At 52.5% G+C, this 27,475-nt stretch overlaps 1 protein-coding gene and 1 long non-coding RNA gene across 2 annotated transcripts; one reads left to right on the top strand and one right to left on the bottom strand.

The window, feature by feature from the left end:
* Nucleotides 1-317: 317 nt before the first annotated feature.
* Nucleotides 318-24,201, top strand: LOC116939228 (P2X purinoceptor 4-like). Its single transcript, XM_032947374.2, has 12 exons — nucleotides 318-659; nucleotides 3,052-3,202; nucleotides 3,716-3,787; nucleotides 11,529-11,604; nucleotides 12,897-12,990; nucleotides 13,615-13,695; nucleotides 15,085-15,226; nucleotides 17,869-17,984; nucleotides 18,927-19,020; nucleotides 20,027-20,092; nucleotides 20,896-20,973; nucleotides 21,294-24,201. The coding sequence occupies exons 1-12, from the start codon at nucleotides 508-510 to the stop codon at nucleotides 21,408-21,410; spliced, it is 1,239 nt and encodes a 412-aa protein (XP_032803265.1). The 5' UTR covers nucleotides 318-507; the 3' UTR covers nucleotides 21,411-24,201.
* LOC142920233 (uncharacterized) lies at nucleotides 23,908-27,475 on the bottom strand. Its single transcript, XR_012938700.1, has 2 exons — nucleotides 27,307-27,475; nucleotides 23,908-24,781 (listed from the first exon to the last, which is right to left on the bottom strand). It is a non-coding gene; the product is annotated as an uncharacterized LOC142920233 (long non-coding RNA).

The following is a 27,475-nucleotide window of genomic DNA, read 5'->3' as shown; positions in this document are numbered from 1 at the left end:
CAATAACAACAACAAACAAATGTACAGAACGTAAACACTTAACCGGGATTACGATTTCACTTTAGTTTTTTTTGTACGAGTTAATAAGTGACGTTCAGTGGGGCTAAACGTTGTTCGGTAAATCGGCCGACCCGCCGTCAAGTACAGGTGGTGAGGTGGTCAGATCATAAAGAGGTAGGTGGGTGATGGAGAGGTAGGGTTTGGAGGGGCAGGGGGGCTGGAGGGGTGATGAGGCTGGGAGCGGAGGGATGAGTCCGGTGTGGGGATAAGTTGACGCGTGGGTGGGGGGGGACATTAGTGGTGTGGGGGTGGGGTGATCGGACCTTGATAGAATGAAAGCGCTCGCTCCGTCCATGCCAGCATAGAGAGCTTCCTCTCACCCCTCTCATTCCACTCACCCCTCTCACTCAGCTCACTCCTCTCACTCAGCTCACTCAGCTCGCCCGGGATCGGCGGCGGCAGGGCTGGTGGCAGCAGCGGCGAATTCATCTCAGCAGCCTCGGGACCATGGCCTCTCACGCGGGAACTGCGGGCTTCTGCCGCGAGATGTGGTCCGGATTCTTTGACTACGAGACGCCCAAGACCATGGTGGTGAAGAGTCGCAAGCTGGGGATCGTCTACCGCGGGGCGCAGGCTCTCATCCTCACCTACTTCGTCGGGTGAGCGTGGCCACGGACTGGGCTATGGGGTAAGGGGGTATGGGGCTGGGGTATGGGGCAGGGGTATGGGGCTGGGGTATGGGGCTGGGGTATGGGGTTGGGGTATGGGACAGGGATATGGGGCAGGGGTATGGGGCTGGGGTATGGGGCAGGGGTATGGGGCTGGGATATGGGGCAGGGGTATGGGGCTAGGGTATGGGGCAGGGGTATGGGGTTGGGGTATGGGGCGGGGGTATGGGGCAGGGGTGTCGGGTTAAGATATGGGTTGGGGTATGGGGCAGGAGTGTGGGGATAGAGGGAGGGCAGCAGTGGGGCAGGGAGAGGTAGCAGAGAGAGGACAGAGAGAAGGAGAGGGCTGGAGTATGGTCTGACAGAGGGCAGTGGTATGGGTAGGGAGAGGGGCAGGGAGAGGGGCAGTGGTTGGGGCACGGAGCGAGGGCAGGTAACTCCGTAAACACGAAAACCGTGTACGTGAACCAGTCTGTGCCCCGTGAAAACCATGGACCACTCCCCCCCCCCCCCCCCCCCCCCCCACCTTTGCATGAGAACGTCTTGGCTGTACACCGGTGGTGTGCGGCAAAATAAAATAATAAAATGTTCGCAATGTTTCTTTATTTATTACCCGCGAATCGTAACCCCGGTCAGAAAACCCTGCGGGGTGGTGGTGGTGGCGCGAGTCAACATAAGTTCTCGTCATGTCGAAGCAGTCGGGGGACGAACGTTGTTGTTACGAGCGGCTGCGCACTAAGAAGCTTCGCAGTCTGTTGCCGCACAGCAGCACCCCGCCTGATGACCACTGGCTGGCTCCGTGCTCACAAAGGCAACACTTGACTCCTCGTGCCCGAGACTTGGTCGGACGGCTCCTCGATTCGACGGAACGCAAATCAACGGTCAATTTTGATTTAAAGCTTTCGTGACTGCAGGGATTCATATTATTGGTTCTTTCGGTAAAGTCACGTAGAAGGGAAACAATGAAATAATAAAATATAAAACAATTAAATTCTCACGACGTTTCGACTGCAACACAAGCAATCATCATCAGGTGTGAAAACCACAGCAAGAAAATTTGAAAAAAGTTGCGTTTTTTTACGTTAGCACCACGGAGAGCGATTATGGTTCAATGAGCCACTCTGTCTACAGGAAAGCTACCCATACGGATGCTTACCTGAAACCGGATTCCCACCACTACCCATCCCAGAAGAATTCCCTCATCAAGACTCTGCACCATAGAGCCCAATGCATATACGACCAGGAACACATAACCAGTGAACTCAAGCACGTACACCAAGCTCTTAAGGATAATGGTTACTCCGACTACACAATCCGCAAAGCTATCACTCCAACCATGAAGAAGGACCCTCTTGAGGAGCCTTTCAAAACCATCACCTTACCTTACATTGCGGGGATCACAAAAAAGATCTCCAAAATCTTGAATAAACACACGATCCAGGTCCAATTCCACACATTACATAAAATCCGTGATCTGGTTCCGTCTGTAAAAGATGTGATTCCGGACATACAGTACCCTGGCGTCTACAAACTAAGTTGCCTCTGTGGTAGTAGTTACATTGGAGAAACCAAACGACATGTCTCGGACCGCATTCGTGAACAAAAAGCAGACCTAAAACACGGTAGGACCAACACCTCGGCCGTGACAGTTCACTGTTATAATTCAGTAGGTTCACATGGCATTGACTTCTCCAAGACAGAGGTTCTTTGCAAGCCATCTGGCTACCATGAGAGATTCGTTCATGAGGCTATCCACATATACAAACACAGAGACAATTTTAACCGAGAAGATGGATTCTGGCTTAGCAATCATTGGTAGGATTTGATAAACCATTTCGGGTCTTAATTGATTGTTCACGCTTACGGTGGCTTTCAGACCGCATCCATTATTTTCGTCTTCCCCCTCCTCTTTTCCGAACATAGATGGACTCGTTTATTTGAATAACTGCCAAATCGCTGTCCGTGGTGCTAACGTTAAAAAAACGCCACTTTTTGCAAATTTGCTTGCTGTGGTTTTCACACCTGATGATGATTGCTTGTGTTGCTGTCGAAACGTCGTGAGAATTTTATTGTTTTATATTTTTATTATTTTATTGTTTCCCTTCTACGTGAGTTTACCGAAAGAACCAAGAATATCAACGGTCAATGTTGACCTTTTTTTAATCAAGTCTCAGTCGACTGAATAAACCTCGAATCGCGTCAAACTTGGCGACGGAGAGTCAATTACAGACTCCGTAAACATATTTTGCTGATTCAATTTTTATTTTTATTTCACGAGATCCGGTGTGGTCTGTTATGCTGCACACGATGTGCCGCCAATACGTCCAAGTAGCTCAAGCAGCCCCGTGTGTGACGCCCCCGTTGTGTCTCCCCGCCACTCCAGCTGGGTGTTTCTGACCGAGAAGGCCTACCAGACGGCCGAGGGGGTCAAGGAGGTCTCCGTCATCTCAAAGGTCAAGGGGGTCACTGCGACCAACGGTAGCGACCTGAGGGCGCGCGTGTGGGACGTGGCCGAGTACGTGATGCCCCCACAGGTGAGCGGCAGCGGTGCGCACGTAGGTGAGGGTTACAGGTGTGTGGACAAGGTGGAGGGGATGTGTGGGCAGGTGAGAGGTGGTTGTGATGGGGTTGCAGAGAAGATGAGGTGAGTGAAACGGGTGAGTGGACAGGTGAGTGGACAGGTGGAGGGGGTGTGTGGATAGTTGAGGTCAGTGGACAGGTGAAGTGTCAGTGAAGGTGCTCTATAAATATAAAATTAGATGAGATGAGATGTAAATAAATACAAGTTTCAACACTACAAACTTAAAAATATATGTTTAACATTCATAGTATACAACCAATCGCGCAGTTTTACTGAATCCCCCCGTATCCCCCGTGTCTCACAATGTGCCCCATGTCCCCCCGTGCCCCCCAATCTCCCCCCAATGCCCCCATGTCCCCCCCATATCCCCCCATGTCCGCCTTTGTTCCCTCCCCCCATGTCCCCCCATGGCCCCCCTCATGCTCCCCAATATCTCTCCAATGCCCCCCCTCCCCCCGCTGCGCAGGGCACGGACAGTTTTGTGATCATCACCAACGTCCTCGAGACGCCCATGCAGTCGCTCGGAGTGTGTGCCGAGGTGAGTGAGGAGTGGTGAGTGAGGAGTGGTGAGTGAGGAGTGGTGAGTGAGGAGTGGTGAGTGAGGGGTGGTGAGTGAGGAGTGGTGAGTGGTGAGTGAGGAGTGGTGAGTGAGCAGTGGTGAGTGAGGAGTGGTGAGTGAGGAGTGGTGAGTGAGGAGTGGTGAGTGAGGGGTGGTGAGTGAGGAGTGGTGAGTGAGGAGTGGTGAGTGAGGGGTGGTGAGTGAGGAGTGGTGAGTGAGGGGTGGTGAGTGAGGAGTGGTGAGTGAGGAGTGGTGAGTGAGGAGTGGTGAGTGAGCAGTGTGCCCCCGTTCGAGTGAGGAGTGTGCTCCGAGGTGAGAGAGATCCATAGACTCGCATAGAGATCCATAGACTCGCATAGAGATCCATAGACTCGCATAGAGATCCATAGACTCGCATAGAGATCCATAGACTCGCATAGAGATCCATAGACTCGCATAGAGATCCATAGACTCGCATAGAGATCCATAGACTCGCATAGAGATCCATAGACTCGCATAGAGATCCATAGACTCGCATAGAGATCCATAGACTCGCATAGAGATCCATAGACTCGCATAGAGATCCATAGACTCGCATAGAGATCCATAGACTCGCATAGAGATCCATAGACTCGCATAGAGATCCATAGACTCGCATAGAGATCCATAGACTCGCATAGAGATCCATAGACTCGCATAGAGATCCATAGACTCGCATAGAGATCCATAGACTCGCATAGAGATCCATAGACTCGCATAGAGATCCATAGACTCGCATAGAGATCCATAGACTCGCATAGAGATCCATAGACTCGCATAGAGATCCATAGACTCGCATAGAGATCCATAGACTCGCATAGAGATCCATAGACTCGCATAGAGATCCATAGACTCGCATAGAGATCCATAGACTCGCATAGAGATCCATAGACTCGCATAGAGATCCATAGACTCGCATAGAGATCCATAGACTCGCATAGAGATCCATAGACTCGCATAGAGATCCATAGACTCGCATAGAGATCCATAGACTCGCATAGAGATCCATAGACTCGCATAGAGATCCATAGACTCGCATAGAGATCCATAGACTCGCATAGAGATCCATAGACTCGCATAGAGATCCATAGACTCGCATAGAGATCCATAGACTCGCATAGAGATCCATAGACTCGCATAGAGATCCATAGACTCGCATAGAGATCCATAGACTCGCATAGAGATCCATAGACTCGCATAGAGATCCATAGACTCGCATAGAGATCCATAGACTCGCATAGAGATCCATAGACTCGCATAGAGATCCATAGACTCGCATAGAGATCCATAGACTCGCATAGAGATCCATAGACTCGCATAGAGATCCATAGACTCGCATAGAGATCCATAGACTCGCATAGAGATCCATAGACTCGCATAGAGATCCATAGACTCGCATAGAGATCCATAGACTCGCATAGAGATCCATAGACTCGCATAGAGATCCATAGACTCGCATAGAGATCCATAGACTCGCATAGAGATCCATAGACTCGCATAGAGATCCATAGACTCGCATAGAGATCCATCGACTCGCATAGAGATCCATAGACTCGCATAGAGATCCATAGACTCGCATAGAGATCCATAGACTCGCATAGAGATCCATAGACTCGCATAGAGGTCCATAGACTCGCATAGAGATCCATAGACTCGCATAGAGATCCATAGACTCGCATAGAGGTCCATAGACTCGCATAGAGATCCATAGACTCGCATAGAGATCCATAGACTCGCATAGAGATCCATAGACTCGCATAGAGATCCATAGACTCGCATAGAGATCCATAGACTCGCATAGAGATCCATAGACTCGCATAGAGATCCATAGACTCGCATAGAGATCCATAGACTCGCATAGAGATCCATAGACTCGCATAGAGATCCATAGACTCGCATAGAGATCCATAGACTCGCATAGAGATCCATAGACTCGCATAGAGATACATCGACTCGCATAGAGATCCATAGACTCGCATAGAGATACATAGACTCGCATAGAGATACATAGACTCGCATAGAGATCCATAGACTCGCATAGAGATCCATAGACTCGCATAGAGATCCATAGACTCGCATAGAGATCCATAGACTCGCATAGAGATCCATAGACTCGCATAGAGATCCATAGACTCGCATAGAGATCCATAGACTCGCATAGAGATCCATAGACTCGCATAGAGATCCATAGACTCGCATAGAGATCCATAGACTCGCATAGAGGTCCATAGACTCGCATAGAGATCCATAGACTCGCATAGAGATCCATAGACTCGCATAGAGGTCCATAGACTCGCATAGAGATCCATAGACTCGCATAGAGATCCATAGACTCGCATAGAGATCCATAGACTCTCATAGAGATCCATAGACTCGCATAGAGATCCATAGACTCGCATAGAGATCCATAGACTCGCATAGAGATCCATAGACTCGCATAGAGATCCATAGACTCGCATAGAGATCCATAGACTCGCATAGAGGTCCATAGACTCACTGGGTGCCAATGTCTCGGTACACATTTGCCAAATCTGACCGTTATTACTCGCAAATTAGATCAAATAAAACACAATGACCACATCATCGCCACCCCCCACCCCTACCGGCAGACTGACTATATCTGTCTGTGGGACATAACGTTTTCGCGACAGCTCCGCACCGTACGAACATCCGCGAATACCAAAACCACCGCCGTCGTGCAGCTCGCTGCCTTTCGAGTTCCAACAAAATCATCGACGGAATCCGCCCGTAATCACGATGTCCCATTGTTACACGACGCCGCCGCCGCTGCCACACAGCGTTCGCTCGCTCTCGTAGACAGGTAATTTACGTTTAGCTATTCGTACGCGCAATATTTAACGGGAAATACGTGGGGGAATAGAATGGGAGGTGGGAGCGGTGTTGCAGTGGTTCACGCATCGTGCTGTGACCTATAGGGGACCTGAGTTTGTTTTGATGTCACCAGGTAAGGCCCACACTGAGCTATTGTAGCTCTTTTTTTTCCGAAGCGACTTGGCCGTAACAAATGATAGCTCAACGAAGTGGCTTATCATCGTGTGGGAATTTATAGCAGCCGAATACTCTAAACGCGTGATGTTGATTCTAAATGTGGAGGGAACAACCGGAGGACCCGGAGAAAAATCCACGCGATCGCGGGGAGAGAGAGAGAAACGCAAATTCCAAATATACAGCAGCAGGCGTCATGGTCGGGATCGAACCCACGACGTCCTGCGTACCAGGCGAGGTAGTTAACATCTCCTAGCCACAGACGAGCGGGGGGAAGGGAGCAACAGCAGTGGCCACGTGGCTTAGCTGGTGCCAACTTCCCCTGCGAGCTCTGCGGTCCTCTCGGCATTAAAGTGTTAACGGCCACATTAATGAGCGTTCACACGCGGGATTAAACGAGATGACCCAGAAGAAGGAAAAAAAACAACAACACCCACACGTGCGAGGATGGACCGGATGGAGTCCGCATTTGCTGTACCGGACTGCACCTCCGATTAGCACCTGTTGGCCACGTACGGTACGAAAGAAGTTCAACTGCACATGCACACTGTAACTCCCGGTGAGCCAGCGTTATGGCTCCTCCTGGACGCTCGCCGATTGATAGCAAAGGGAGTCGCGGAACAACCGCAGCGTGGTCCACCAACCCTCGCTGCTGCCTCCACAGTGCTGGACTCGAGTAAGCCACGCGCACCACGGGCACCGCCGCCCGTCAAAATCGTTTGGCGGTCGGCGCGATGGATGACAGATGTGATTGTGACGGAGGAGCCGAGAGCGTGGAACCCTTCGCATTCCTTGCGCACTATCTAACACTCAATCTACAAGCGCATTGTGCTCACACCAGCGGCCTCTGGAATGGTGGGACGAGCGGGCGGTGTGTTGGGGGGTGACGATGGTGGCAGTGGTGGTATAAGTGACGGTGGTGATGGGAATGGGGGTGCGGAGGTGATGTGATGGTGGTGGTAGCAGTGGTTTGGGTCATGACGACGATGATGATGATGATGGTGGTGGAAGTGGTGGTCGTATGGGTGATGATGGTGGTGCAGGTGACGGGTCGCGGTGGTGTGGGTGATGGTCGTGGTAGTATGGGTGATGATGATGATGGTGGTGGAGGTGACGGTGGGGAGGAGTAGTGTAGTGGTGAGCGCTACGCTGCACTACCAACCCAGCGACACGAGTTCGATTACCGCTCACGGCCAACTCCAGTACCGATTATCTGAACCGGTCATGGGCCTCCCCTGTGTCGACTCAGCCTCAAATGAGTACATGGTGCTGTGTGTAAATATCCCCACGAGGGAGACAAAGGCGGCCGGGCGTGGTGCTGGCCACCCCACCCCCTTAGGTGCCCCAAAAAGTCAGTTAAAGGCCAGACGGGGAATCTTTGTCTTTTGGAGGTGACGGTCGCGGTGGTGTGGTTAATGATGGTGGTGGAGGTTGGGAGGACAACGATGATAGTGATGATGGTGGTGATGATGATGATGATGGTCGTGGTTGTGATGATGATGGTGGTTGTGATGATGATGGTGGTTGTGATGATGATGATGGTGGCGCTGTTGACGACACGATTAACGACGCTGACTTAAGCGACGACTGCGCTGTTTACATCGCTCCTGCGAGCACCGATGGTGACCCTGTGCGCTTCTGGCTCCCGTCCGTAACGACTGCAAGCAACAGAGCTCGGCTTAGGAAGGCAATTAGCGACGGGAAGCGCCCTGGGGGGAGGGGGAGTGGCGTGCGTGAGCGGTCGAGATGGTTCGGGAGAGAGAATTCAGAGCGAAGGAGGAGGATTAGGGTGGAGGGTTGCAATTACGCGAGGAAGTCATCCTGGGGAGGAAGATGTGATGATGATGGGGGGGGGGGCTGTCCAGGGGATAGGGGGATCAGTGGTATGGGGAACAGGGCGTGGTGGAGGGTGGGTGGGTGGGGGGTTACAATGATGGAACTGTCGATGCTAACGCCGTTTAAAACCTCTCACTGAGCAATCAATCGCGTTCGTGAATTCCAATGCCTCCGATATCGCGCGCGCGTGGCGTCTGCCGGGCTGATACGGGTGGGGGGGGGACGCTATTCGTTACGGGCCAATTTGCGGCGTCTGTTTACCATCACCCGATACCCCCCCAGCGAGGAAGTTGGGGTAGAGGGGGGGCACCTGAACGACCGCCCCCCCACACCACCACCCTACCCTCGCCGTGTGTTGGTGTTGCTGTTAGTCCGTGTGTGCAAACTTACAACGCGAGGCGGATCGCATATCCGACGCCGCGTGACTTCCCTGCAGTCACTCAATCGCGCAAGGGGGAATTCATTAATGCTCGTCTGTTGTGTGCGAGTCGAGTCAAATATCATTCATCATCGTGATAATAATATTATTATTATTATACAAAACACTCACTCGGTTAAATCTTGACTTAAAGCTTTCGTGACTGCAGGAATTCATATTCTTTGGGTCTTTCGGTGAAGCCACGTAGACATACAAAAAATAGTCCCCTTTTCCTGATGACGACCGCTTGTGTTGCGATCGAAACGTCGATATTTTTGGTTATTTTTTTTTCTGTCTACGTGGCTTTACCGAAAGACCCAAAGAATACTCACTCGGTCTCGAGACTCTTGGGTTTGTTTTTTTGTTTGCACATGGGTGAGATGTTTGGTCCATTGTTCGTGGGTTGGTGGGTGGGTGGGTTGGTGGGTGGGTGGTTGGGTGTTAAGGTGGGAGGCCAGGTGGGGTGGGTATGAATGTGGTAGAAGTATATATGGTGGCTGACTAGGTAGGTTACAGGACAGAGAGGTGGGTAAATATTAACGTAAGTAGGCCGACATGTAAGTAGATGTTTTGGTATACTGTACTGTATATATGTGTAGATAGCTGGATGGGTTGGTGGTAGGGGTGTGGGTAATAGTGAAAGGTTCATGTATATATATTTATATTTTTAATAACCAGGGGAGATATCTAGAAACCAGAATGAGTCGTATTAGTACCGTGCCGGCCTTCATAGGTGCTGCTACTCGCTAACAGCACTTGCCCCAACAGTCTGTCAAGCCTATGCGGGGGGATCTTTTTATTTGTATTTACGTAAATCTAAGTGGCTGAGTTGGTATATGTACGGGTAGCTGGCTGGCTAGCTAAGGAGGGTGGCCGGATGCTTATACGGTGGTCGCAGTGCCTTTAAGCCACTTAAATATCTGTCCGCCACATTCATACCCACCCACCTCCCCAATCACCTGAACCTCTCACCTACCCATCATGCCACCCACAATTGGCCAAACATCCCAAATGCAACTGGAGTCCTGTGACATTTTTTCCTTCTTAAAACTCTTTGTGACTGTTTATTAGTCATCATAATATTTATAAATATTTCATTTCCTCGGGCAAAACCGATGGGCGATCGGCTTCGGGTCGAGGATTTCCTCTGGCGAGCCCCCGAGAGAAAACCTCCACCACGCATGCGACGGAGCAGCACGTAACGCTCCGCACAGATGGATTCAACAATCCATCGCCGTATCGCCAGCGAAGTGTCGACCCCACAGCCCACGCCGGGCAAACACGAGTGCGCCATCCGAATCATAACCGGGTTCAGATCCGGGTTAGCTTCCGAGAATTTGTCGAGATTGCTTCGGTCGGAGGTAAATGGCGTTGGCCAGGCGATCTCCGTTGCAGGACCCTCCTCGCAGGTCTCGGCTCGAGACCCTCGCATTCAGTCGTACGCTTGACTCCCAAGTGTCTCTTTTAATTTATCACACGCGGCACTATCGACGGGGCATAACGTAGCACGTGCTACCATCACAGTGGTAGCAAAGAATAATGAACGTCTCCCGTGTCGTGCCGACAACTGTCAACATAGTTACACACTTTTATATATATACAGGGAGCTTCAAAAACATGTTGAGACTTCTGAGAATTTGCAACAATGCCACAAGAAACGTGCAGCCTCCGGCCTCTGGAGACCACCTGGAGAAGATTCCAGGCACGCGTTGACAATGATGGTGAACAAGTGGAGACTCTGACTTTTTGAAGCTTACTAAGATTACATTTCATATGAATAATATTGGTCGCGAAAGCCTACGTGTTAAAAAGATTACATTTGTTATCATGTTCCAGTGTGTTATTATCCATTCTTTTTCCATTAAAAACGATAGTCCCATATAAGTGTGAACATTTTTTTGTAGCACCCTGTAATATACACTTGACTCTCTGGCAAAGCTGACGGGTTCGCTTTGGCTCGTTGGTCTTGTGCCAGCTCGGCTACCCCTGGACCCACTGTGTGAGTCGTGGCCCAGAATTAAACCGAGGCGGCCCGGCTTTAAAGCGCAGCCTACGACGAACCACGCCCCCCCCCCCCCGCACGACTCCCACCCATCCCCACCACCCCGGTCGATGTCTACAGTCTCCTAGGTAGACTCTGACTTAAACGAGTCCCTGGTGAGACGTGGAAACAGCAGCACTTAAGAAGAGAAAGGCGATCGGGTGTGTAGCTGACCCCCCCCCACCCACCGCGCTAAGTCGACTCAACCCTAAAAGAGTACCTGGTGTGGTGTGTAAACATTAGCACTGGGGAGACAAAGGCAGCCGGGCAGGCGTGGTGGCCACCAACCCCATCGTGTGATGTGCCCGCTGTTCAGAGGTGCACGCTAACCCAACTTGCCCCAAAACGTGTGTTAAGGCTATATGGGGGGGTCTTTGTCTTTGTGTGTTGTTTATGGACAGGACCTCGACACTCCCACGGCTCCGTGTTCCAACGACACAGGCTGCCTACCAGGGGAACGAGACCAACTCTACAATGGTATGGCTAGGGGCATGGCTGGGGGCATGGCCAGGGTGGCATGGCTAGGGGCATGGCCTGGGGCATGGCCGGGGGCATGGCGGGGGCATGGCCAGGGGCATGGCCGGGGGCATGGCGGGGGCATGGCCAGGGGTATGGCCAGGGGCATGGCGGGGGCATGGATAGGGGCATGGCGGGGGCATGGCTAGGGGCATGGCGGGGGCATGGCGGGGGCATGGCCAGGGGCATGGCTGGGGGTATGGCCAGGGGCATGGCCTGGGGCATGGCCGGAGGCATGGCTATGGGTATGGCGGGGGCATGGCTATGGATATGGCGGGGGCATGGCTAGGGGCATTGCCAGGTGCCCGGGCCATGGCCAGGGGTACGGCTGGGGGCATGGCTAGGGCCATGGCCAACTAAGGGTCCTAGTCGCAAATACGACTCATCCTGGTCTCTGGATTTCTCACCTGGTTATTTACATAAAGTATTTATGAACGTACTGTAAACCTCTCACTATTATCCACACCCCTACCACCAAACCATCCAGCTATCTATACATATATACAGTACAGTATACCAATACATCCACTTAAATGTCGACCTACCTATGTTAATATTTACCCACCTCTCTGCCCTGCAACCTACCTAGCCAGCCACCAACACAATACACCCATTCACATCCAGCCACCTAATATCTACCCGCCCGCACCCATGCCCACTGAACGTCCCATCCATACGCATACCCATCCACATACCGACTTACAACCCACATTCACATTTCACGCCGACCCACCGAATTTTAAACCAGTCACCCACCTACTCACACACGCACCTAACCATTAATTCACCTAACGTACCCACTCACCCACACCGACCCACCGATCCACCCAGCTACCAACCCACACTCATACCCACTCCCTTGTCGACTCACTTACCCAGCCATCTACCCATCCACTCACCTGCCCACATAACCACTTTGCACAAGAGCGCAGAAGTGTGGTTACCACATCTACGCCTCTATATAAGGAACGAAACAAGGTGGACTTCTCCACGAATCTGGCTGTCGCCTGATGAAGCTAGTTGTAATTACTGGCGAAACGTCGTACTCAGTTTGCAAATGTTGTGGCTTGGCTCTCCAACACACCGGTGCGCTGTACTAGCGACGAATTGGCACGTTCTGTTTACGTGACAAACCTTACTAGTTGGCTATGTCGGGATGTGGCGGGTTTTAACGACGCATTTATATATTTACGCGATCTATGGATAACCACCTGCCCTGCTCCCCCCCTGCCCTGCCGCCCCCCTGCCCCCAGGAGTGAAGACGGGCCGCTGCTCGCACGACAGGAAGCCGCGCACGTGCGAGGTGTTCGCCTGGTGCCCCGTGGAGTCCGAGGGACGCCACGCCAAGTATGGGCGCGCAGAGAGATCCGCGGAAGCCCCAGAAATCCGCGGAAGCCTCGGAGCCCATTGCGCGCACGCGACGTCGTTACAATACGACATTTATTAATTTATACACATACAGGATGAATGTATCGATACACACGACATTGAAGTAAATATGCTTTATTGTAGATGTGTATCTAATGGAAATGTAACGATTAATATACAGGGTGCTTAAAATAGTTTTTAACGCTTATGATAATTTGCAACAATCCCACAAGACACGTTCTGCCGCCTCAGGGCTCTGGAGCCCACCTGGGGAAGATTCCAGGTACGTGGTGACAATGATGGCGAACAAGTGGAGACTCTTTGACTTTGCAAAGCTATTAAAAACATTTGTTATAACGTTAAAGTGTATTATCCGTTCTCTTTCTATAAAAAACGATAGTCCCATATACGTGTTAACAATTTTTTGAAGCACCCTGTCCGTGTAAATATTGTTGGTTTCATTGTGTGGCTACAAGCATTGAGGCGCTTTCCTTTTTGATTTGCGGCTTCATTCAATGAGCCCGATCACGTGACCCCCCCCTCCCAACAATTAAATTCTCTCCCGCTTCTTTACCCCCCCCCCCCACTACTACCTGCACACAGGTACACCCTCCTGGCTGAGGCCGAGAACTTCACCATCTTCATCAAGAACAACATTCGCTTCCCCAAGTTCAACTTCTCCAAGTGAGTTCCCGACGCCGGCAGCCGAGACGAACTTCGGTGACGTGGAAATGGGGGGCCAACTTGAGAGGAGAGCTCCATTACCGTCGGATCCGTCCGGTGCTGCGTGTGAGAGGAGAAGCGGAGTCACCCGGAGAGTAGCCGTCGGGCTATGCGAGGAGGCGAGCGAAATCTCACGCAGGCGTTCGCGTTATCCGTAGAATGGCCACCCCATAGCCTCGAGAACGACAACACCCCCCGCATTCTCCGACGCGGCCTCCAATCCGAGTGCTTGACCGCGTTCACTCCAACTCAACTCTCCACATGTGGCTCACTCGCGTCCCTTTTCCGAGCTCCACCGCGTGAGCAATGCCCTTACCGTACGCGACGCATTTGCATGCACGATGCATTGACATCAGCTACTGCTGCTGCTGTTGTTCAATCAATAAAGCCCACTGACCTATTGACCTTAAGGGGAATGAGTTCACAATCAGGCCAGGGTCCTATCGTGATCAAACCCTTAGCTGCCACTGCTATTCAGTGGCCTGAAATTAATGTTTTGCTCCGGATGACCGCTGCAAAGTATTATCTTGTGTTTTGATTATAGTGTGCTGATCTATAAAGGTGCATTGAAAAATGTTGGTACTCCTACTGATACTCCTGCTGTTGTGGAGTGACTCATGCAGCCAGCTATGGCTGCAAAGTTTGGTAGTACATGTTATGTATATCGTTTATTGTAAAATTTCAATCACAGTTCCTATGATCACTGTTACATTGCTTTTATAGCTTTATTTTGGTGATTTCGAAAACGTTTTGGTTTAGCCATATTTGTTTATTGTAGTACAGAGTTAGACTGATAACTTGAATCTAAATTGTCTTATGGTTATTATTTGGCTTGCATCCCACTTGGATTTTTGCACACAGCATTGATATACGGTGCTTTTTCTGGAAGACTTTGCTGTTTTTTCCTGGATTTTTTCTGTTTGCGCGTAGTAACTTTAATATGTTTCTTGTTCCTGTTTTTGTTTGTTGTGGTTGCACCCGATTCAAGAGCCGAATGGCTCACAGGGCTATGCCAAATAAATGAACCTGAAACTGAAACGTACACACAAGACATAGACGCAGGCCCCTTGCATAGCCTTCACAGACGGTTGGAGCAAGTGCTGTTAGCGAGGAGGGAGTGGAGGATCTTCCACGTTTCAGTCGCCAAAAACGTCACCAACCCCAGCGCCCAAAACACCACGACGCTTAGACCGGACTGAGATCACAGAACAACGTCGAGATGAGAACTCGTCCACAGTGGTTACATTGGAGGGGGGAATGGGGGCGGGAAGGGGGGCAGGTTGCATGTGGCGGGGTAGAGTGTGGGTGCTCCCATCCTCCCTGATCCCCGCGGTGTCGGCTGGGGTGCAGGGGCAACCTGCCACAAAACATGCCCAAGACCTACCTCCAGTCGTGCAAGCACGACGCGCGGCGCAACAACTACTGCCCCATCTTCCGCCTGGGTGACATGTTGAAGAGGGCTGGCCTCACCTACCAGAATTTCTCAAAAAAGGTTCAGTCACCAGCGCGCGCCCACACGCACACGCACATGCGGGGACGCACACATACAGAGTACTCATTTACTAGGCCCGGTGCTGATACAACTTGTCACTGATGGTAGCCTATTGGCTTGGAATCGAACTCGGGTTCCGTAGGGTTCGCAGTGTAGTGCACGAACCGCTGAGCCACCGCTCGAACTTACACAATCGCACACACACACAAACACACGTGCACAGACAAACATGTGAACATGCAAAGGACAGCCTTCAGACGGTTGGAGAAAGTGCTGTTGGCCGGTTCGACACACGGGGGTCGGATGGGGTGGCCAACACCAATCCCGGCCGCCTTTGTTTCCCCAGTGCTGATGTTTACGCACCGGCACCAGGCACCAATTTAAGGCTAAATCGACCTAGGGGAGGCTGAGGTCCGATTCACATGTTAACCGTTATTATTGATCTTGAGTTGGAATCAGACTTGGGTCGCCGGGTTCGTAGCGCAGTGCTAATCGCGACACTACCGCTCCCCACACACAGACACACACAGACACGCACGTGCGCGTCTCTCGCGCGCCGTGTTAGTGTTAACTTGCCAAATGCGAGCACGTTCGTGACGATTTTTTGTTCCCAAAAAAACGCTTCGGGCCACTGAACCACATCAGAAGCTGGGAAGGGAAATTGCCCGAATCGTTTGGCAGCGCCGTAAATGTGCCCAGCTGCTCAATTGGTCACGAGAGGCCGCATTCATTCCATGGCCGACTGCCAGAGCATTCGAAACAACATCGGTGTTTACGTACACAGCAGTACACAAACAAAGGGGGTGACCCTCGTTATAATTCATTGCCTTGCACCACATGTTTAAAAATATCTTGAACCGGTAGAACATTTTTTGTGGTTTCATGGCAATGCCATCGTGGCGCTTTCAGATGCGCATCGGCGGCCGTCTGGAATGGACATCTGTGAAAAAGAGCTTCAAAGCTCATCGGGAGTCCGCCAGTCTAAACGCATTTTCTGATTCTTCCTTCCGATATTAGGAAGCCCACACGTGGAAATCATCTCGGCTGACAACTCATTTCTTTAGAACTGCTTTCTTTCGCGCGTGTTAGCTTGTTGTCGCTCGCCCGCGCCTCTGGTTAGCGCCGTTGGCTACGTACGGCGCGAAAGAAGTTCAACGCACACGCACACACACACACGGTGCACACACACGCACACACGCACACGCGCACATACACACACTACATACACACTACACACACACACGCACACATACACACGGTGCACACACACACGCACACACACACAAACGCACACACACACGCACGGTACACACACACACACACAGACACACACACACACACGCACACACGCACACACACGCACACACGCTGCACACACACACACGCACACACACACACAGACACACGTAGACACACACACGCACACGCACGGTGCGCACACACATACACACACACACGGTGCACACACACACACACACACGGTGCATACACACATACACACACGCACACACACGGTGCACACACACATACACACACACGCACACATGCACACACACATGCACACACACATACACACACATACACACACGCACACACAATGCATTTGTTTTTCAACGCAGTGCCCCATCCCTAGACATCGACTCGAAGTCCACCCGGCACCAGAGCCCGCGCCTCTCCCCGGCTGTGAACATTTCGGCCGCGTGGTGTAAGCACCAGCGACAGCTCCCCCGGAGCAGATCCACTGCCCGGAGAGAGACTGAAATAGCCCCACGACACCCGGTGGCTGTTGACGGAATTCTGTTGATCACCCGTGTAATCAAATAGTAATGCGCGATTTTATTGAGGGACTGCGTTGTTGTTGTTTTCGCGTGGCCTTGGCACTGATCTTGGTGTTTGTGCTGCTCTGCCAAAGCTTGCATTTAGCTTTGAACACTCGTCAGGAGTGTATGCACTGATGCAATTTGGTACTTATATATACGTTACCTATGTTTTTTGTATTTATTTAAAATTACTTGCCTACCATTTCTCTATTATGTACTCAAATCGGTTGTTGTTGTTGTTGTTGTTTTGTAACTGGTGTACCCGCCCCTGCTGGGACACCTGTGAAAAAAAGAGCTTCATAGCTCATCGGATTTCTCCAGGATAAAAAAAGCGTCTGATGATGATGATGATATTTTCACTCCGCCTGACTTCCGAGCTGCGGAACCCAGGCCAGCCGGCCAGCTCCACGAAGCGAAATCGGCTCCAGAGAATTCGAGTCGCATAGCCACGGTTCACGGCCCCCTTGCTGACCTGGGACATCTCTGGAAGAAATAAAAGAGTTCCATAGCTCATCGGATTTCTCCTCCTGCGGTCGAAATCAAGATTCTGATTCTGAGTCGAGAGAACACCGTGGGTAGACCACGCGCTGCCGGCACGGCAAACTCGAGTTCGTATGTGTGTATGTATATGTATGTTGAACTTCTTCAGCGCCGTATTTAGCCAACCGTGCTAATCGGAGGCGCGCAGTTCACACTCGACTCGTGTGGCATTGACTGCGGTGACCTTTTTGACCCGAACGTCTAAGCTGTGTGTGTGATGTATGTGTGCGGGGTGTGTGTGGTGTATGTGTGTGGTGTGTTTTGGATGCGGTGCTTCTGCAGGGCGGGGTGCTGGGAGTTCTAATCAGCTGGACGTGCGACCTGGATCGCGGCGCGGACTCCTGCAACCCCGTGTACTCATTCAGACGCCTCGACAATGGGGCGGGCTACAACTTCAGGTGCACTCCCTCCCATCCCCTCCCCTCCCCTCACCTCCCATCCCCTCCTCTCCCCTCCCATCCCCTCCCATCCCATCCCATCCCCTCCCCTCCCATCCCCCCATCCCCCCATCCCCTCCCATCCCATCCCCCCATCCCCTCCCTCCCCTGCTCCCATCCCCCTCTCTGCTCCCCTCCCTCCCTCTGTTCCCCCCCCCCCGCTCATTTCCAAAAACAACCACATCCTCTTAAGCTAAACGATGAATTACTTTTGTTTTACCAGGTAAAGCCCACTGACTTATAGAGCTCTTTTCAGAAGCGACCTGGCCACAAATGATTGCTCAACGGAGTGGCTTATCATCGTGTGTAAATCTATAGAAGCCAAATATTTGAAACGCGTGTTGACTGTAAATGTGGAGGGAAAGACAGGAGGACCCGGAGAAAAATCCACACGACAACGGGGAGAGAGACACCACAAATTCCAAATATACAGCAGGCGTCAGGGTCGGCATCGAACCCACGACATCCTGTATACCAGGCGAGGGAGTTAACATCTCGCCACCGATTCACCGATGAATATAGATTATGTGTTCACCATCTGATTGTGATTCAATCAATCAATCAAGGCTTTATTTCTATAGCACTATTTCGTGCAAAAGATGCAATTCAAAGTGGTTGAGATAAAATAAAACATTGTTAAACGACTGAATCGCAAGAACAATAAAAGCAATTTCCATACAAAACAAAATTCCACAGTAATAAATTACCATGGAAGGCATATTTAAAAAAAAACACGAAAAAATAATCTTAAGTGAAAGCAAGTTTAAAAAGGTAAGTTTTTTTTTTAAATTTAACTTAAAATTGCAGTTTGAATGGACTACGACGATGATGACGACATGCAAATTACATGCAAATCTTGTGCAACATCTGTCGGTGCGGGGATGCCGACGCCGCGCGGAGCAGGTACGCGCGCTACCACGTGCTACCCGGCGGCGTTGAGGCGCGCACGCTCGTCAAGGCGTACGGCATCCGCGTGGACATCGTCGTCTCCGGAGAGGTGTGTGCTGCTCCCACCCCTCCATCTCCCACACCCCGTCTCTCTCTCTCTCTCCCACCTGATCCCATGGTTCCAATCCATGTGTTCTCTCACCGCGCACTCGTTCCTCTGCCCCCCCCCCCCACCCCCGTCTCCCTCCGTCTACCAACGTCTCCCACCCCGTTATATTTATCCCCCATCTTGCACCACGCGTTACCCCACCTCCTGTCTCGCACTCACGTCAACCCTCGCGCATTCTCCCACGCTCTGTCTCCCGCCCACGAATCATCGACATCATCAGCATCATCATCATGACCCATGGGCAGATAGCCCGCAGGTGCCCACTGCACATTTCGTAAAAAAAAAAAATGCACCACCTTCTGTTGTTTTTTTAACCTTTCTGAAATAAAAAAAAACAAATCACCAGCCACATCACCTCTTCTAAAAACCTTTCCGCAGTACGGGCCGCAGGTGGCGATGCCGTCGTACGTTCGGCTGTAAAGGCAGACGCGAGTCCAGAGGCCGTCATCTCTCATCATGTTGCTCCACGCCCGTGGCTCTGTGTCCCGGCCTGTGCCTCGCAACATGAAATATCATCTTCATCATAACCCTGCCCCTAATTTACTTTATTTTTAAACTATTTATATTTTATTTTACCAGTTAAGGCCCACTGAGCTATGTAGCTCTTTTTTCAGAAGCGACCTGGAAATCGCAAATGATAGCTCAGGTTAAGTGGCTTACCATGTTGACATTTATATCAGCCAAATACTCTAAACGCGTGATGTTGATTATAAATGTGGAGGGGGAAAACCGGAGGACCTGGATAAAAATCGACGCGACCACGGGGAGAGAGAGAGAGGGAGACGCAAACTCCACATTAAGAGCGGGAGTCAGGGCCGGCATGGAACCCACGACCTCGTGCATACCAGGCGGGGGAGATAACATCTCACCACCGCGGCGCCCTTAATGCGTTCCTCTCCCGCCCCCCTGTACCCCTCCCCCTCCCTGCTCCCCCCCCCCCCCCCAGGCGCGCAAATTCTACATCATCCCCACCATCATCAACCTCGCCGCCGCTCTGACCTCTGTCGGGGTGGTGAGTTCTGACAGCACCGTCGCGCTGCAATAAAGGCGCAGCCCTGCAAGTGCAGGTGGAAGGGTGGAATGTAGTCCACTCGAGAAGGGTATTTTTGGCCTCACCATCATATCTACGATGGCCAGGACGTCTTGGGAAGCGGTGCTAGGACCCACACTTTATACCCCACCACCGTCACGCATGACTCTGCCGATCGACTGGTGGTACCCATTTAGACTGGTCTGTGGACATAGCAAGGGGGGGGGGGGGTTAAGAAACGTGCCCAGTGATATCACCAGCCCGGTCTATCCACAGCTGGATGACGGCCTTCTTGTGCCAAGGCCATACCTCATGATCATCACGGAAAATTACGAATCGGCATTGAATGGTGACGAATCGATATTGCATGACGTTTCAGAATCAATCATGAAAGAGGATGGTGGTGGTGATAGTAAACTATAAACAAAACTATTTAGATTTTACCAGGTAAGGCCCACTGAGCTATATAGCGCTTTTTTCAGAAGTAACCTGGCCACAAATGACATCTCAATGAAGTGGCTTATCACGTGGAAATGTATAGCGGCCAAATACTCTAAACGCGTGATGTTGATTCTAAATGTGGGGGGGGGAAAAACCGGAGGACCCGGAGAAAAATCCATGCGACCACGGGGAGAACACGCAAACTCCAAATATACAGCAGGCGTCAGGGTCGGGATCGAACCCACGACCTCCTGTATACCGGGCGAGGTCATTAACATCTCCTAGCCACCGTGGCGCTGATGATGACGACGACGGCGGTTTGGACTATCCGCGCGTGCGTGCAGGCCTCGGTGATCTGTGATTGGCTGCTGCTGAACACCATGAGGAGACGCAACATCTACCGCAAGAGCAAGTTCGAGGAGGTGAGCGGCGCTCCGCGTGCGTCCCTCGGAGGGGTCGCCGACACCTCGTGGCGGTCGCGCTGCCCCAAGGGGGCTTTTCCCGGCCTGTCATTTTCCGGGTCGTACCGCGAGGTGCCGGGCGCGACGTCCGACGTTTCGCCGCGCGTGCCGAGAGGGGGGGCAGAAGTGAAATACAGCGGGCTCGACGGCGCGTCGCATACGCAGGGAGGAGGGGGGGGGGGTTGGGGCGGGGCGCGTACCTCCAGGATTAAATACGACGAGGTTTAAGGCCACCTCGTCGATATAACCTCGTTTTGTGTCGGCGCACGTGCTCCACGCAGGTGAACGAGGGCACGGCGCTCAGGGCCGACCTCTCGTCGCTTCCGTCGCGGGAGCTCGCTGGCGGAAAAGCGGACGCGCTCTCCAACGGATTCTCCACGGACGACTCAATGCTGTGAGGAGGGCCGCACCGGCCTCCGGAACGGCCTCCGGACCGGACCGGACCGGTTCTTCATCCGTACGAGAGGAGATGGCCTGCAGGGTGCGGAGTCGTGGACTGGGCGAATTGGGCGCTCGGGTTTTGGCGATTCGCCGAGCGATTGCGATTAAAGAGCAGAGGTTTGAAACGCCGTCAGAGGTCAAGAGGTCAACACGACCGGTGCCGTCAATGTCACCCCACATCCGCCTCCTTCCACCAGATCTCGCATTCGTGGCGAAGGTGACACCCGACCATCGGTGTCAGCTCTTATAGCCTCATCATCATCATCACCATCGCCACTGTCTGGCTTGAGCGCTTGCCATTGATGGCCGACCTCTGAGTGCCAGTCACGTGACCCACCCTCCTCCTCCTCCACCCTGCACAGCACGTGTCTCTTCCTCTCATGGTAACTCCCTCATCCTGATGTCTACAACGCTCCGTGGTCACGCTCTATTAACAGCCTACGAGTTACATTACCCCGCCCTCCACCAATCACGACCACGTTCTATTCACAGCCTACGAGTTACATTACCCCGCCCTCCACCAATCACGACCACGCTCTATTCACAGCCTACGAGTTACATTACCCCACCCTCCACCAATCACGACCACGCTCTATTCACAGCCTACGAGTTACATTACCCCACCCTCCACCAATCACGACCACGTTCTATTCACAGCCTACGAGTTACATTACCCCGCCCTCCACCAATCACGACCACGTTCTATTCACAGCCTACGAGTTACATTACCCCACCCTCCACCAATCACGACCACGCTCTATTCACAGCCTACGAGTTACATTACCCCGCCCTCCACCAATCACGACCACGTTCTATTCACAGCCTACGAGTTACATTACCCCGCCCTCCACCAATCACGACCACGTTCTATTCACAGCCTACGAGTTACATTACCCCGCCCTCCACCAATCACGACCACGTTCTATTCACAGCCTACGAGTTACATTACCCCGCCCACCACCAATCACGACCACGTTCTATTCACAGCCTACGAGTTACATTACCCGCCCTCCACCAATCACGACCACGCTCTATTCACAGCCTACGAGTTACATTACCCTGCCCTCCACCAATCACGACCATGTTCTATTCACAGCCTACGAGTTACATTACCCCGCCCTCCACCAATCACGACCACGCATCCCACCCATCGCATCCTCCTCCTCTTCCGCCACGTTCTACTCCAAACCTCCAAGTTGTCTATCCCCATCCAGCGATTACATTCCCAGCCACATCCACAAACCCGACATCGCCTCGCATTAGCGCGGTTTTGCTACGTACGGTGCGAAAAGAAGTGCAACATGCATACGTGACAGTCGTATAGAACGGGCGGCTCTTCTCTACACCGGGGAAGTGGGGGCAGGGGGTGTAGAGGAGAGGGGGGGGCTCCCCCGTGTCAAAATCTCGGGGGGGGGGTTGTAGTCGCCAGCTGTCAGCGACGTCCGTGCAGTTCACGTGTGTCACTCGCGCTGTTCCTGTTCGCTGTACGACGAGCCGCTTTATTCCCAATGTAATCTCTTTGACGAAGACCCAGTGTCCCCCCCCCCACCCCCCCACCTCGTCCTGTCCACCAAACCTTATCAAGGCTGTAATGTTTCTACTTTAGACGAAGCTCCGCAGGCATAGCCTTCACAGGCTGTCGGGGCAAGTGCTGTTCGCGAGCACCTATTAAGGCCGGAACGGCACACGATGGGCGTGGGAAAGTGGCGAGTGCCGCGCCCGGCAGCCTTCGTCTCTCCAGTGCTCATGTATACACACCGCACCAGGTACTCTGCGGCCGTCTGGAACGCTCTTCCTTCCGATACTAGGAAGCCACTGGAGCTCTGCACTTTTAAATCATCATCTAGATTGAAAACCAACGCTTTTAGAACCGCTTTTCGTGTTTAGTTTGTTGTCCTTCCCCGCACCTCCGATGAACACGGGTTGGCTGCGTACGGTGCAGAGGAAGTTCAACGTTACCTACGTATTTAAGGCCGAGTCAACCTAGAGGGACAAGGCCAAGGAGGGGGTTCAGATATTCGTCGCTGATGCTGACCACGAGCGGGGAATCGAGAGAGCGCTCACCACGAGGTGACGTTACGCGGTAGACACAAGCGAAACGTGAGCCACTGTTAGCGGGAAGGGGTTGATGGAGCTGCCGTGTGGACGACTGGCACGGAGATCAGACGTGGGACTAAAGGCACGGGACATTTGATCTCGCAGTGGATAGAGAATGGGTGATGGCGAGTCCAATTGAAAGCAGTCTACCTGTATTAGCGTGAACTCTCGATGCATCGATCGATTAATTGCTTAAAACAATAATCGATTCGGAATCGAATCGAGACAATTCATCGTAATCAATTAATGTAGCAGCTCCCGGCGCGCCGTTCCGAAACGTCGGACATCGTTGCCGAGCGACGTGAAATCGCCATGCAACAGCACGCACGACCAAGAAAGGCAAACTCGGTACTCGGCTAGTGTTGACGCGTGCGATGTATTTAATCACAACATTATCTGCGTACACGTACCGAGATGCGCTTGCGTTCACCGTAGCTACAAAATGTGTACCTAGCCTGGCACAAGCGCGGTGGTGACGTCACCGCCAATTAGTTGTTGGTGGCGGCGGTGGTAACAATGCGAAGACGGAGGAGGGCAGAGGGCATGGGACGGCTTTGCTGAACGGGTCGCATAGACAGAGGGACGAGGCAATGCGCGCGCGTGTGTGTGTGTAAGTAATATCCACAGTAATAAAGCAGCGCTGTACACGTACAGCCCTTTTGTCGATGCACTGCTGGACGAGAGCCCACTTCACACCACCTTAACGTATTGTTCTAATGTGTATACAATCATCTTGAGATGGGGGGGGGGGGTGGTCATAGTTTACGAATTACAATCTCCTACGTCTGCAACTAACACCGTCGTTTTTCAACGAGGGGGCTTAAATGTGTTTTAATTCATTAAATAAATGTCAACCGCTATTTCAGCCGGAGCTGCCCGGTGCTGAGCTCCGGAAAAAAAATTGCGGCGTGGCCACGTGTCCGATGGGGCCCCGCGCGTGCCAGCTTATCGACTGTTGTTGCTCAGGGATAGCGCGTGCCACAGCAAACACCAGTCTGATAAGCTAACGCGCACGAGACACTGACACCAACTCCACTCTACAATCAACTCGAAGCACATTATCATTATTGATCATCGTATTCATCATCATCATTTGTAATCAGGTCATGATGCCGATTGTGACGATGACGATCATCATCATAAGCATGATGATCCTCAGCAGCTGTATCGTAGTCGTCTTCATCAGCATCCGCGACCGGACCGTCGTTCTGTCCTCTGCCCGACTGCGCTCCTGTGTGGGTCACGCGCACGAGACATTGGCACACGTTTAGAGTTCTGTTATATAGCCTCGAGGGTGAGAGCGTGGGTGGGTGGGTGAGAGCGTGGGTGGGTGAGAGCGTGGGTGGGTGGGTGGGTGAGAGCGTGGGTGGGTGGGTGAGAGCGTGGGTGGGTGGGTGGGTGAGAGCGTGGGTGGGTGGGTGGGTGAGAGCGTGGGTGGGTGGGTGAGAGCGTGGGTGGGTGGGTGGGTGAGAGCGTGGGTGGGTGGTTGGGAGCAGCGGTGGCGCAGCGGTGAGCGCACTGCGCTATGAACCGGGTGGGCCCCCTGCCTGAAATCCTAATATCCGAACGGGTCCCGTTCCGGGCCACCAAGTACTGGTCCCGCCTTGGGCAAGCCGCACTGACCAGAGCGGAGAAGTATGGTCAAAACAACATCGCGGTCAAACAATGCGCTGCCGAAGTGCGATTAAAGTCAGACGCGCGTTCCTTTAAAATTTATGTTAATTTCATCCACATTTCTCCACCGACGCCACCGATTTAGCAAGTTTTTCGTAATATTATTCATTGGAGGGTAACATCTAAACATTGTTATTTTTAACCCACGACCTCACACACCCTCCCCCCCGCACCCCACTTTTTTACTGGGCATCTGTGAAAAACAGAGCTTCATAGCTCAGATTCCTTCTGCACGCGGAGAAATGTTCCGATCGTGAAACGTCGGACTCTCCGAATCGATCGCGCGACTGTTCAAACGCACGGCGATTCGACGAATGGTCGCGACTGCGAGGCGCCCTTCGCCGCAATCGAACAATCGATCCATTTGCTGTGCCCCGTGACGCCGCCTCGCGTCGCCGTTACCACCCCGTTACCGAATCCAGGGGAACGCCAAGCGGTGTTCGAGACCCGGACAAGGGCTTGGATCGACCGGCATAAAAGGCGGCGTGAGTCCCCCTCCCCCCTCTCCCTCTTCATCACCTCCCGGCACCTTCAGAAACCCGCGCTGACCGTAGTGGTGAAGTTTGGTCAAAATCATCCCAACGGCCCGCACGGCGTGGGGAGGCCCTCATCCAGCAGTGGATTGACCAACGGACTCCCACCGTGAGCCCCATGGGAGCAGAGGTCACCGCCTCCTTGCTATTGTTCTCTCGTCTCACGTGCACACGTCGACGGGTCATTTGCATATATTTGCATATAATTTCAGACAATGAAACAGCGTTGCTTGTCGCGCGAGCTGCTCACGATGCATTTGACGTGAGCGTTAACAATCAATAATAATAATAATCGATTATCGAGATTCCCGGTTACACAGCCCGGTTCTAGCGAACTCGTCCCACGTGCATCGATCGGCGTGCCGGACACACGTGGCGTGTTGCTCACACGAGCTGTATTCCGCTACAGTCCTGTGCTCTTACACACGGACTCGTTTTCTTCCGGGGGGCGAGCTCCGGAAAATATCCCCCCACCACCCAAGCCGGTAAGGGAAGCCCGAAGTATATTCCATTCTGCGCCGACACACAAATGAACAGACCCCCCCCCCCCACTCCAAACCCATATAGCCCTAGAGACCATACTTCACTACGCTGGTCAAAGCTGGTTGTTGGTGAAGGGGAGTGCCCAGGAACGATTCTGATGTCACTCATCGGCTCGATGTTCAAAATCGGAATCTGTATCAATATTGGAGGAATCCGATGAGCTATGAAGCTCTTTTCCACAGACGTCCACTCGGTGCACTGGGTAAGAACGTGAGACTGTTCGCCGTGACCTGCGATCTAACTCAGGTCACCGGGTTCGTAGCGCAGTGCGCCAACCGCAGAACCCCCCGCCACACCACGCGATATTCGCCTCCGTCCTCTACACAAGAGGTGAACTTCGCCTGCAGGACCTGGATCCGACCTTGACCCCGGAGTCAAGGTCGGCCTTGATCCAGTGGTTAAAATTCCACATTCCTATGGCGGGGGCGACCATCACCATCGGACAACCGCTCTGAACTTCCGAGAAAGTGGTACTCTCGTTTTATCGACCCGTTTCTCCCCCCCCCCCCCAAACCCTCACCGCCGCGCCACCCATACCGACACACGTGGACTCGTCACCCTCGAGAATGTAAGTTGGACGCTCCCACCACATGACCACCCGGACTGGCTCCTTCGTAAAACAATCATTCAAACAAACAAACAAACACACACACATTAAATGTGCGTGCGTGTGTATGTGTGTACCTGTATGGTTATGTGTGGTCTGTGTGTTGCAACCCTGCGGCCCAAGTTCAATTCCCGGACACGGCCAACATCAGTGGCGAGGGAGTGATACACGAACCGCGCTCCTGGGTGAATTCATCCTTAAACTCGTTCACGTGGCACGCGGCGTGGTCGGGCGTGGCGGTGTTGGCCACACAATGGAGCCTCACCAGGTGCTCGCTAACTAACAAGCGGGCTCCAAACAGCCTTTGTCGGGCTATCGAGTGGATGACCTCTGTCGTTAGCGCGCGTGGGTGGTGAGTGGGGTGAGTGGTTGCGCGAGTTGCAGATTGCTGTGAAATACCGAAACGACGTGGAGTCTTCGCATCACGAGCGGGCCCACAGGCGTGGACTCGCATCGCCGCACACGCGCGCCCACACACACCTGTGTGTGGGCGAAGATCCAACTGCATCGCCTTTTTAAACCAAAGACCACCAGCATCACCCTCCCACCTGCTCCCTCCCACCCTATC

This window comes from Petromyzon marinus, chromosome 5 (assembly GCF_048934315.1).
Source record: "Petromyzon marinus isolate PM22_M1 ecotype Great Lakes invasive population chromosome 5, UKy_Petmar_22M1.pri1.0, whole genome shotgun sequence".
NCBI lineage: Eukaryota > Metazoa > Chordata > Hyperoartia > Petromyzontiformes > Petromyzontidae > Petromyzon > Petromyzon marinus.
Note: the sequence above shows the minus strand (reverse complement) of the source record. Positions and strands in the feature narration are given on the sequence as shown.

What these genes read in the sequence shown, in the direction of transcription:
- LOC116939228 (XM_032947374.2), top strand. Translation starts at nt 508, where the DNA reads ATGGCCTCTCACGCGGGAACTGCGGGCTTCTGCCGCGAGATGTGGTCC. An exon ending in ACGAGACCAACTCTACAATG is followed by an intron (nt 11,605 to 12,896) that starts GTATGGCTAGGG and finishes CCCTGCCCCCAG; the next exon opens with GAGTGAAGACGGGCCGCTGC. An exon ending in GGGGCGGGCTACAACTTCAG is followed by an intron (nt 17,985 to 18,926) that starts GTGCACTCCCTC and finishes CGCGCGGAGCAG; the next exon opens with GTACGCGCGCTACCACGTGC.